This window comes from Hyaena hyaena, unplaced genomic scaffold (genome assembly GCF_003009895.1).
Source record: "Hyaena hyaena isolate Hyena2069 unplaced genomic scaffold, ASM300989v1 scaffold_88, whole genome shotgun sequence".
Taxonomy (NCBI): domain Eukaryota; kingdom Metazoa; phylum Chordata; class Mammalia; order Carnivora; family Hyaenidae; genus Hyaena; species Hyaena hyaena.
The window spans coordinates 2,353,180-2,365,972 of NW_024080720.1; the positions used below are offsets into that span (position 1 = coordinate 2,353,180).

At 45.2% G+C, this 12,793-nt stretch overlaps 1 protein-coding gene across 2 annotated transcripts in view; it reads left to right on the forward strand.

Moving 5' to 3' along the window:
* Positions 1-12,793, forward strand: part of PRKCB (protein kinase C beta) — a 329,605-nt gene that overhangs the window by 238,832 nt on the left and 77,980 nt on the right. For both annotated transcript variants that reach the window (XM_039234397.1, XM_039234398.1), the window contains exon 9: positions 4,925-5,071. In XM_039234397.1, the coding sequence (XP_039090328.1) occupies positions 4,925-5,071 (147 nt within the window). The remainder of the gene's footprint in view (positions 1-4,924; positions 5,072-12,793) is intronic.

Below are 12,793 nucleotides of genomic sequence, written 5' to 3' on the forward strand. Positions count from 1 at the left end.
TGCCATTGCCTTTGTGGGTTAGGATTTTAACATGTGAGTTTTGGGGGGGAGGACACACACCTTATAGCCTACATGGGGGGTGTGACAGAAACACTGTAGCTTCTGTGGGGAACATAGACATTATAGGTCTGTAGCCTGTACCTAGGGGAAAAGTCACAGAAGCAAATTGAGATGGGTGGGAAGAGGGTTTGCATCCCAAAATTCAGAGGAGGGAAGTTTGCTGCTCCTTCAAGGACAGAGAAAGATTTCCCACTAAGCAAAGTCAAATGGAGAAACTGGGAAGTTTGATCCTCTCACTCATGTTTCACCGGCAGGCCGTGCTGAGACCTGAGTGTCCCCCTAAGGGCCCGAGTGGGGGCTGGGGACCAGGGACGGTCAGGATTTGGATCCTCACAGGTTGGAGAATGCAGTGTGTGGACTGAGTGGGTCCTGACTCAGGACTGAAAGAAGATGGGAAGCAGAGAAGAGGGTGGGGTCAGGGAGGAAAGAGGGACCTGCTCGGGGCAGGACAGTCTGGGCAAAACTCTGGGGCTGAAGGGTCAGGATTTGGGACAATGGAAAGCTAGTGGCCCAGAAAAGGCAATGCCACTTTGGTCCTAGCGCTCTGCTTCTCTACCCGATGAGCCCATGTTTTAACCACTTGCTCTATGCTTGCAATCTCCACACCTCTGTCTCCAGCTCAGATGCCAGTTCTCAATCTCAGACCCACATGTGCCACCGCTTCCTGGGTGCTCATGCCTCGCTGCCCCAGAGTCGCTGGGATCCCCACGTATCTTACGAGTCTTACTACAAAATAACTTGACCTTGTGTGTTTGCAGCAGCTCTGTTAACGACCCCCCAAATGGAAACGACACAAATGCACCTAGAGAAGGGAATGGATAAACGTAAACACTGAACGCTATTCAGCAAATACAAAGGGACAAACTGCCGATTCCGGCAACAGCGCGGGCGAATTTCGAGAACACGATGATGAGCCAGAGCGGCCAGATGCAAAGACTACTTATTCCATAAAGAGAAGCCTGTTAGACTTTCACAGATCTTCACCAAATGTGAGGATTTTCCACACCAAGAAATTCTCCAGTCCTCTGCGGACACCAGCTGGGCATCCCACAATGTGATTTATAAATGACACTTGGAGTTAGTGTAGACCCCACAGATTAAGACCTCGGTCCCACAAGGCTGTCCCCTACTTTAGACTCTAGTCACAAATCGTGGGTTCTCAGCTCACCCACACTTCTGTCTGACTTGCTACCAACCAGGGGTTCCCTCCACCCCCTCCTCAGATTCGATGCTGCTACAATGGCTCACAGAACTCAGGGAAACACTTACTTACCTTTGCTCATTTATTATACATTAAGGGATATGATAAAGGATACAGATGAACAGCCAGACGAAGAGATACCTAGGGTAAGTTCTGAAAGGAGCCCAGGAGATTCTGTCCCCCATGGGTTGAGATTCACCACCCTGGAAGCTCTCTAAACTCCATAGTTTAGGGATATTTATGGAGGCTTCATCATGGAGGCATGGTTGATTATTAATGAACTCAGTCTCCAACCTATCCGGGATGGGGCTGAAAGTTCCAAGCTTCAGAAGAATCATCCTTTGGTCTTTCTGGTGACCATGCCCCATCCAGGAGCCCACCAAGAGTTGCCTCATTAGAATAAAAGATGCTCCTATCAGGAACTTATGGGAACTTTAGGAGCTCCGTGTCAGAAACCAGGGGCAGAGACGAAATACATTACGTTACACTCTATGATTATGTCACACTCTATGATTCCATTTAGATGAAGTTCAAGAGCAAACGAAACTGACCTATGAGAATAGAAATCAGAACAGAGGTTGTGTTCGTGGGAGGGAGGATTGAGCGGGAAAGGGCACCGAGAACTTTCTGGGGGTGATAGAAATTGTTCCCTCTCTTGATTGGGGTCTGGCTTCATGGGTGTATCCATTTTTCCAAATTCCTAGAACTGGACACTTGAGATTTATGCATTTCAGTGTATTCACTGTAATTTTTAAAACATTAATTTACAGGGGCGCCTGAGTGCCTCAATTGGTTGAGCGTCCGACTTTGGCTCAGGTCATGATCTCGCGGCTCATGAGCTTGAGCCCTGCGTTGGGCTCTGTGCTGACAGCTCAGAGCCTGGAGCCTGCTTCAGATTCCGTGTCTCCCTCTCACTCTGCCTCACCCCTGCTCACACTCTGTCCTGAGGAAGAAGGAAACCTCACAGTTTAAACCCCTGTGAGGAAGGAGGAGTCTCAGTGTGTCTGAAGTCAGGCTCTTCCCACCTTCTGGCCCACATCTCCGAACTTGCCCTTTCTCCACTTCTCCCAGTGTCCTGTCCTGGTAGGTGCTTAACACAGAAGCCAAGGACTTCACCCCCGAGCGCCTCTCCCAGTCTGTGCCCAGCTCCAATAATTCTACCTCCAGACCGACCTGCTTTGTTCCATCTGCGCCAGAGACACCCACCCCTTCCCGTGGTTCCCAAGCTCACCTCCTTCAAATGGATTTCCTTGCTGGACCCAGGTGACTTTCTAAATGGAATATAATTATACCAAGACCTCCCTAAAGCCTTTTATGCTCAGAATTAGCATTGACTTCCTTCTTTTAAAAATACTTATTTACTTTTGAAAGAGTGAGAGATACCAGGAGAGGGGCAGAAAGAGAGGGGGACAGAGGAGCTCAAACTCACGAACTGTGAGATCATGACCCGAGCCAGAGTCGGATGCTTAACTACCCAGGTGCCCCAGCTTTGACTTGTTGACAGGGTTAAGTCCTGTCCATCCCATGCCACATCGGCCTTGCGCTAGGTGCTCCGGCCAGACTAAACAGTGTTTGGCTCTTTGAGTATGTCTTACTCTCTGCTCCATAAATGCTGTTTCTATTGCTGACATCAAGCCATTTATCTGGATAACTCCAGAATATCCTCTAGACACAGGGTGGAGGACCCAGTTCCTGCCACAGTGTAAATTCTTTGAGCCTCCGTATTTGGTTTTCTCCCTGATTGATCCTCAGCATCTAGAGGCAGATAGCAGGCACTTGGTGGGAATGCCTGAATGAATGAATCTTTCCCGATGTCCAAAACCCTGAAAAAATTTTTGCTGCCTCTTTGTCTCTAAAAGACAGCTGAATAATGGGACAAAAATAATAGCTGAGTGGCTTGGTCAGTTAAGTGTCTGTTAAGTGTCTGACTTCCTGACTTTGGCTCACAGTTCATGAGTTCAAGTCCCAAGCTTGGGAGTTTCTCTCTCTCCGTCTTTCACTGTCCCTCATCCACTCGTGCTTTCTCTCTCAAAATAAATAAACTTAAAAAAAAAATAGCTGCCCTTTGTTGAGCACCTACTATGTGCTAGGAATGGTGCAAAGAACGCCAAGATACATTCTCTCATGTCACATTCTCCATGTGCTCGAAAAGGGGACTGAGGTTTAGAAAGTTCATTCACCAAATACAACTAAGTGCCTACTCTGTGCCAGGCATTGCTCTGGGCACCAGGGTAAGGGGAACAAGACAGACAAAATCCTTGACCTCTTGGAGTTCTGTTCTCTAGAGGAGACATTAAGAAATGAGTAAATATCGGGTTTGTAGGATGGTGATAAGGAACATGGAGAGAAATAAGGAAGGAAGGACAATGGCTATGGCTGAGAGCTTCTGTGTGTCGTTGTTGGGCAAGGCTGTCTTATCTGAAGTGAGTAAGCTCTGGGAAGAGAACTCCAGGCACAGGGGACAGCAGGTGCAAAGGCCCAGGGGCTAGGGCATGTTTGGTGCTATCAGAGAACAGTCATGAGGCCAAGGTGATGCAAGGAGAAGAGACCAAAATCAGAGAAGGTACAGAGGGGCCAGGTCATCTGTGGCCTTGGCCTCTTCTCTGAGAGATGCTCAAGTAAAGGGATGTCTGGGCAGAAGAGCGTCCCAAGCTGACTGACGTCCTCAGGGTCACATAGCTCATCCACTCCAGGGCTGGGACTCTAGCCCTGGAGACAAATCCAATAACAAAGTCCTGGCGGCTGCAGCTCTCACTGCTGACCTCCTGTTCCCTCCCCACTGCAAAGCATTCACTGCCATTCCAAGTCACCGTTCTGCTGCTCACAGAAGCAAGACCTTCCCCCACTGCATTGAGGGCCAACACGGGCCTTCCCCATCCACTCATCTGTGTAGCAGGAAACTTTATTAGTTGTCAGGGAAGTTACAGAGATAGATTCTGTGCCTTCACAGAGTTTCCAGCACATTGAGGAAAACAGTGAGCAGTTACTGTCAGTATAAATGGGAAGTCAAGTGGATGAAGGAAGCAAATAGGGACACTTAATCCAGGTAGACAGTCAAGGAAGGCTTCCTTGGTGAAGTGAAAATGTGAAGCAAGGGTAACTCGGTTGGCAAAGAGGAGATGATCTTAGCAACAGCAGGTGCAAAGGCCCTGAGGTGGGTGATGAAAGAATGAGGATGGGTTGCAGGGCAGGATCCAAGAAATGATGACGTTGGAGAACCTGATCATAGCAGGCCATGGAGGCCAGGAAAAACACCGAGGTCTTTATCCTCAAACTAATGGGTCACAACTTTGAAGCAGGTGGTGACTTAGTTGGGTACGAAGAGAGGCTCACTTGGGTTGCGTGAAAAGCCCAGTGAGAAGGGAACCGTGGTAGGTTGTCCAGGTGTGACACGGTAAAAGGTGGTGGTGGTAACGATGGAAGGAAGATGAATTCTGGAGACAGCTAGAAGGAAGAAAGGACAGTTCCTGGTGGCAGCTGAGACGTGATGGATAAAAGAGAAACGTGGATGTTGGGGGTGGCTTCCAGACTTCGGGCTTGCAGAGCGGATGCAGGTCAGGGAGGGGGCGAGCTAAGGAACCACAGCTCACAGCGTGTCCCTGTGTCTTCCTGCAAGGGCATCCTCACACCCTAATGATGTGTTCTGTGTGCTTTCTCCACCAGAGGGCCAAGATCGGTCAGGGGACCAAGGCTCCAGAAGAAAAGACGACCAACACCATATCCAAACTTGACAACAATGGGAACAGAGACCGAATGAAACTAACCGACTTTAACTTCCTGATGGTGCTTGGGAAAGGAAGCTTTGGCAAGGTACAGTATGGGGGGCTGCACCCACTCCAGAAGGGCAGGTGATAAGGCAGGCACGTTTCTTGTTCCTATGGGGCTTACCTTCCAGCCAGGGAGAGAGTAGAAAGCAGATCCCCACTACAGTTCGTAATGAAAACCGTGAAGAAAATGAATAGCCAGGAACACACCCAGAGGGGACCCATTTAGACCATCAGAGGAGGTGAGCCCTGATGGGTGAGAATGAATTAGCTGTACATTCCAAGGGCTAAGAATGAATGTTATCAGCTACGAGAATAGCAAGTGCAAAGGTCCTGAGGTGGAGAAGGGCTTGGCACACTCTAGGTACCATCAGAAGGTGTCGGGGTCAAAATGTCATGAGCAGGGTGAGGTATAAGGATGTGAAGTTGCAGAGATGGGCAGGGGCCCGATCCTACAAAGCTTTGTGAGCTGTGATGAAGAGTTTGGATTTTATTCATAGTGCACTGGGGAGCCATTGAAAGGTTTTAAGCAGAGAAGTGACACGATCCAATGTGCCTTTTGGAAAAGATCACTTTTGCAGCCAAGAATAGGAACCACTCCTTTCAAAAAGCAGCAAAGTTGAAGGATGACCCTGGGACTCATAGAGTGGTTCTGGATGCTTTTATAGATACTGGGAGACACTGTTTTACTGAAATTGAGATTGTGTTATAAGTATTCCTGAGTTGTTTAGTGTTGTTTTGAGTCTTTTAATCCCTCTGTGTGCCACAAATATGTCTTGTATAAATCTCATACCATGAACTTACGTGTGCAAAAATATAAATCTCTTCTCCATCTCTGCAGCCTAAGCCCCAAATCTGGGAGTTTTCCTTGAGTTGTACCTACCTGCCCCCCACCCTGGCCGTGCGAAATCCATTCACGAATCCTGACACATCTTTTTCAAAGTGTGTCATGCATTTACTGACTTCTCTCCATCTTCACAAACGCAATATTAGTTTGACCCTCATACACCCACTGGGCCGCCGTTGAAGCTCCTCACTAGTTTCCCTACAGCCACTCCTGTTACCGGTCATCAGTGCACTTGCCATCCAGCACCTGTACTCGTTCTGGAAAAGTTACATTAAGTCAAGATGCTCCCCTGATTAAAACTCCAATGATGGGGCGCCTGGGTGGCTCAGTTGGTTAAGCATCTGACTCTTTGGCTCAGGTCATTGATCTCACGGTTTGTGGGGTCAAGCCCCACATCAGGCTCTGCGCTGACAGCGTGGAGCCTGCTTGGGATTCTCTCCTTTCTCTGTGCCTCTCTCTCTTTCTTTCTCAAAATAAATAAATAAACTTAAAAAATAATAAACAAAAAAAACCTCTTCAATGATTTCCCATCACACCGAAATAAATTTCATACTGTGTCCTTGGCCTACATTTCTCTTTAGAATCTGATCCCAGTTCTGTACCTGACAACTTCTTTTTCTTGCCCCTCTCTCACCTGGTGCTCTGGCAGCAGTGGTCCTTGGGTTTTTGAAACACAGAGAGCTCCTTCCTCTCTTAGAGCTTTTTTTTTTTTTCCACAATTGTTAAACTTTTAAAAAATGTATTTATTTTTGAAGAGAGTGAGTGGGGGAGGGGCAGAGAGTGAGAGGAAGACAGAGGATCTCAAGTGGGCCTCTCCTCTGACATCGTGGAGCCAGATGTAGGGCTCGAACCCATGAACCATGAGATCATGGCCTGAGCTGAAGTTGGACTGAACCACCCAGGTGCCCCTCTCTCTTAGAGCTTTTGTAATGCTATCCCTTTATTCTTGGCACAGCTGGCTCCTTATAATTCCCATTTCAACCTAGACATCACCTCTTCTGAGAAGCCTTCCCTAACCACTTCCTCAGCCACTCATTCATTCCCCATTATATTCCACTCTCTCATAGCAGCCATAACCAGACAGTATGCTTCTTGTTGGTTAGTTGGCTCATCTCTCTGCTCCTGCTAAGAGCTGAGCACCCTCTCTGAGGGGCCCTCTCTGTCCTGTTCACCACTGTACATTCAGTGCCTGTGGATTGAATGCATGTGTTTCCTCTGTCTCGGGGTCACTGGGTGATCTACTGAGGTGGAATAAGCGACCTGAGCTGATGGCTCAGAGCTTGCAGAGCTTGGGCATGAAACGGGAGCGGCAGTAGGGAGGTGCCGGAAGACTGCTGAGCAGCTCTGTGAAGCTGGTGATGGGAGTGGTCCACGCCTCCATGTGATTTTCTCTGATGCTTCTGAGTAGCTTGGGTGTGGACATGGGGAAGTTGGTGGCAGGTTTGAGCTGAGGGGGAAATTAACAGGACCAGTGAGTCAGAAGGTTACAGTAATAAGGGAGCCAAGGTTTCTGGGAAGAAAGAAGCCCCCTGCAGATCCAACAGAGCCTGCTTTTCATAGGTGCTCTGTAAACGTGCATGGAATAAATGAAAACAAATGGCATCTGGATCAGGTTGGAAAGGAAGTCAGAACAGGAAGAGGGTCACAACCTGGGTGGGAAAGGAGTCTGGAAGCCTAGGAATAAAAGGCGAATGGGTGAGGTCAAGAGATTTAAATGGTTGAGAGCAGGGGCATTTAGATTCCAAAGATGGGGTGGTTGCCATGATGGCAAGGAAGGAGGTGGCCTAAATGAAGGGGTTCCAGGGATATGAGCCTGTCTGGAAGTTTTTAAAAGTGAAATTCTATTTTTAATAAGCAGGGTATTCACATGGTTCATAATTAAAATTATATTGAAAGGATAAACATTGAGAAGTCTGCTCCTACCCCAGCTCACACCTTCCTGTACCCCCTCACTGCCACTGCCCTCCACATTTTATTCATTGAGTTTGCATATTTCTGGTTCCTACATGCTAATTTAGCAAATATAAATATGTGTCTTTATTCTTGTTCTTGTTACCACAAAGGTAGCCTACTCTACACATAGTTCTACCCCTTCGTGGTCACTTAACTACATAGGCTGGAGAGTTTGGAAGTATCAGAGGACTTTTTGGAAGTATCAGAAGTATCAGAGGACTTTTTGGAAGCGGTTAGGGTTGGGGTGTGGCTGGAGAAGTGGGAGAGTGGGTCTTTGGGGAACAGTGAGGGAATGAGAGAGAATAGATTATATGTTTCCATGGAAACTGTAACAATAATTGAGAGTTCTGCTCCAGGCTGGGGATGTGACATCAAACAAATCACAGATGAAAACAAAGTATGTCATGAAAGCCAAGACAGAATAACAAAAACCTCAGTGATCTGCTGAAACACAGAGTAATCTTTTGCACTTCCAGTTTTACCCACCATTGTTTTAAATTAATGTGATTTTTATATTTGAATGCCTACTTAAAAAAATAATGTTTTATTTATTTGTTGGGAGGGTGGACAGAGAGAGGGGGAGAGAGAGAATCCCAAGCAGGCTCCATACTGTCAACGTAGAACCTGACATGGGGCTTGATCCCACAACCCTGGGATCATGACCTGAGCCGAGATCAAGAGTTGGATGCCTAAAGGACGGAGCTACCCAGGTGTCCCTGAATGCCTACTTTTAACATTTGCAATCTTGTCGGGTGTATACGTCAACCCCTTAAAAATTTTTTTAAAATGTTTATTTATTTTTGAGAGAGAGAGAGAAAGAGCATGAGTTGGGGAGGGGCAGAGAGAAAGGGGGATACAGAATCGGAAGCAGGCTCCAGGCTTTGAGCTGTCAGCACAGAGCCTTATGTGGGGCTTGAACTCACAGCCCAATGTGTGGTTTGAACTCATGACCTGAGCCGAAGTTGGATGCTTAACCAACTGAGCCACCTAGACACCCCATAGGTCAACCTGCTTAAAGAGGTTGACACGGAATGATCATTGGTCTCTCTCTTCTGAAGATGGAAGGCATCGGTCTTGGTGGTGATGCCTTCACACCTCTCCTCCCCCAGGTCTCCTGTATCAGATCTGGTCCAGAAAAATGTGCTTTTAAGCACTGTCATAAATTGTGGGGTGACCAGCAAGTGACACATGCCTTTTGCTAATACCAGTGAAAATAAAACAAGTGACAAAGCAAGTGGGAAGGCCACCAAGTTCCAAACGAGTAAGCCCTGTTTCAAAAACTAAAAAAAAAAAAAAGAGCAATCTGGAGTTTACTTTCCTGAACAGGTGGAAGTGTTTACCTGGAAGGGTTATCTTGCTAAGCTGTGTTTCTTGGTACTTCTGGCTTACTTAGAGATAGATGCCTTCTAGAACTTTTGTAACAGAGAATTTCAAATCTATTACTCATTTACTATTTAGTGTTTATTTTTCTAATTTTATCCTTCATGCTCTATTTTATTCATTCATGCATTCATTCATGCATTCATTCATTCATTCTTATTGAGGTATAATCACCATACACCATTATTTTAGTTCCAGGTAAACAACCCAATGATTCAATATTTGTATATATTGTGAAATGACCACCATACTGAAGTCTAGCTAGCATCTGTCCCCATCCATAGTTATAATTTTTTTTCCTTATGATGAGTTTGACTCTCTGTTTTCCATGATTCCTTTCATCTGTGACTTCTGCTTTACCAACCACTACACTTTTTAAGAATTTAACCTCTGTGGTTGTCAAGGGATTACCAGAGATAGAATTATGCTCCAGCTATATAAATTGGGCAGCTGCACACTGCCCAGATCGATTGCATGAGTGGGCCTTAGAAGATAAAGATAACAGGTCCCTGTACAGCTCTCTACATTATAAACTTGATTCTTCTCACCCTCCAGTGCAGCCACAACAAACATTTAACTGAGGCTAGTATCGCCTGCCCTCTAAGACTTTGATGTGCTCATGGTAATGATTTGTAGGATATAAGCCTTTTTAAAAAGTTAGGCTGAGACATTTGAATGGAGACTCTCTTGCTCTTTTATACTCCTGACTTTTGCCTATGGACCCCTGTGCTAATTGGGGTGGGGAGCAAGGGGAGGCAGATATACGCTGTGGTGGATGTAGATCTGTCATAAAGAAGTTAAACCCAACAATACAAAAGTCTGTAAAATCATGGGAAATCATGGGAAATGACTGGTAACAGAGAAAAATGTAAACAGTTCAATAATGTGGAAATTAAATGTATAATGGTATGTCCACGATATACTCAAAAGAATGAGGTCTCTCTTTGTCTGTCTGTCTATCATCATGGAAAGATGTCCATGACATAATATCAATTTAAACAGAAGCAAATCACAGAATATTATGATTAATAATATGAAATATAATATACACAGAATTCTTTTCATATAATATATTCGTGGTCCCTACTCTCACTGAACTTTTTTTCCAATATCTTATTGTGGGAAAAACAATTTTTGAATATAGAATGGTTGAAAGTATTGTACAGTGAAAATCCAAAATACCTACTACCTAGATTCTCCACCAGCATTTGACTGGTTCCACTTCATCACACATCTATCTATTCATCTGTCTTTCTGTCAACCCATTTTTAATGCACTTAAAAAGCATTACAGACACTGGTACACTTTACCCTTAAATTCTTCAGCATACGTATTATTTAACCAGAATTCAATATGTGCTTTTGGTAATTTTTAAAGTAAAATTTACACACAACAAAATGCACTAAGTAGTGTATCATTCTATGAGTTCTGAAAAATGCATACTTTAAAATGCAGTGGGGGGGGGGGCGCCAGGGTGGCTTAGTCGGTTAAGCGTCCGACTTTCGCTTAGGTCATGATCTCGCGGTTCGTGGGTTCGGGCCCCGCATCGGGCTCTGTGCTGACTGCCAGCTCAGAGCCTGGAGCCTGTTTCTGAGTCTGTGATTCCCTCTCTCTCTGAACCTCCCCTGCTCACGCTGTCTCTCTCTCTCTCCTAGAAATAAATAAAAAAAAAACATTTAAAAAATTTTTTAAAAAATTATAAAAAAATAAAATGCAGTGGGGATATAAACATTAGTCAAGAAATCACACTGATAGACCTAACGTGCAACTGTGATGTTTGATGTGTGCTGTCAGAGCCTATGGGAGTGGGCTTGGCCCTCATTGGAAGTCAGTGAAGGCTTCCGTGAGAAAGTGGCTCTTGGGCTTTATCTAAAGGATGAGTTAAGTGACCTTTGCAAAGTGGAGATGGGGGAGTAAATGAAAATCTCAGAACTCTCTTCTTGGCTGCACTCTTGTGCCAGGCTTGGCTGACCTGTGTGGTGGTAAGGGTACCTGAGCTCATTCAAGAGTTAGGGTAGATTTGGGGCACCTGGGTGGGTCAGTTGGTTAAGCGTCCAACTTCAGCTCAGGTCCGATCTCACGATTCGTGGGTTCGAGCCCCGCATCAGGCTCTGTGCTGACAGCGCAGAGCCTGGAGCCTGTTTTGGATTCTGTGTCTCCCTCTCTCTCTGCCCCTCGCCCATTCATGCTCTCTCTCTGTCTCAAAAATAAATAAACTATTAAAAAAAGAGTTAGGGTAGATTTAACTGCTATAACAAATAGACCCCCAAATGTACACTGGCTCAGATGCAATGGAAGTTTAATTTCCGTTCGCCTAATAGTCTGAGATGGGTGTTCCTGACCTCACTCACTCTCTCCCTAATGTAATTAAGGGACCCAGGTTCCTTCTGTCTTATATGACTCCATTACTCTCTGCTGCCTTGTTTTTTTGTCTACATTCAGAGGGCGGAGGGGGAGAAGTATGGAGGAGGCGCAAGCTGCTTCTTAAAAGTCTTGCTTTGGAAGTGACACCCATCACTTCTGCCTACACTCTATTAGAGAGAATTTAGTCACATGGCCATGCCTCTGTGCAAGGGAAACTGGGAGAACAATTTTGGTGGAAAGCTAGTGGTATCAACCTACTTTTCAGCTCTGGGTGAAATTTTTCTTGGGGACACGAAAGACTTTCTGACTTTTGCCCTCAGAACTTCTGGCTTATCATGCTCCACAAACAAAAAACATCAAGCTCCTCTTCTTGGTGACATTTCCTTGTGTTCGAATCATGGAACATGCCAGGTGTTGGTGCTGCTTTTCCTGAAGCATAGCATAAGCCAGGAATAAATTAAGTAGGAAGAAGTCAGCAGCTTATGAAATTAAGAGGAAAAAATGGGAAGTCCTTAGAAACTGGGTGCTCAGGTATAACATTTCTGACTTCAAAAAGTCCCATCCAGGTCCGTTCTATATGCATCTAAGAAGGTTTAAAAAAAAAAACGAAAAAAATGAAAAACTGAGAGATGAGACAGCATTCAATCTCCTCTTCAAGTGCTTGACTTTGCTAGAATGATGCCCAAGAGGTTGATGACATTCTTGCCTGAGTGTCACTAAGAAGGCCATTGAGGATTAGGCAGTGGCCTCTTCCCATTAGGCATCCCTAGAGCCTTAGAACCTGTGTGCCACTCTCCAAGGTGCTGATGCCAATTCCTTTAGTTCAAAATGCAGACTGTAGAACTGAGTTGAATATAGCCTTGGCCATGTTACCCAAGTATTCGCTTATTCATGCATTTGTTTAAGGTTGTTTTTTTTGTTTGTTTGTTTGTTTTTGTTTTTTTTTTTGCGCCATGTACATACCTCCTTACTATCTTAAATGTTTTTCTTTAAGTGGATTTAGTTGACTTTGTTTTCTTAGCATTGGCCTTAAACGATGATCTATATAAAGTTACAGGTTGATCTACCACTTGTATATTTATTCTACTATGTTTTAGGAAAACTTATTAAAAGATAAATACTTTTGTCCTTGTACTGCTTATGGTACAAGTGTCATGTTTTGTGAAAAACTGTCTTAAAAATCTTACATTCACATGACGATCTGGCACTTCAATGACTATTGTT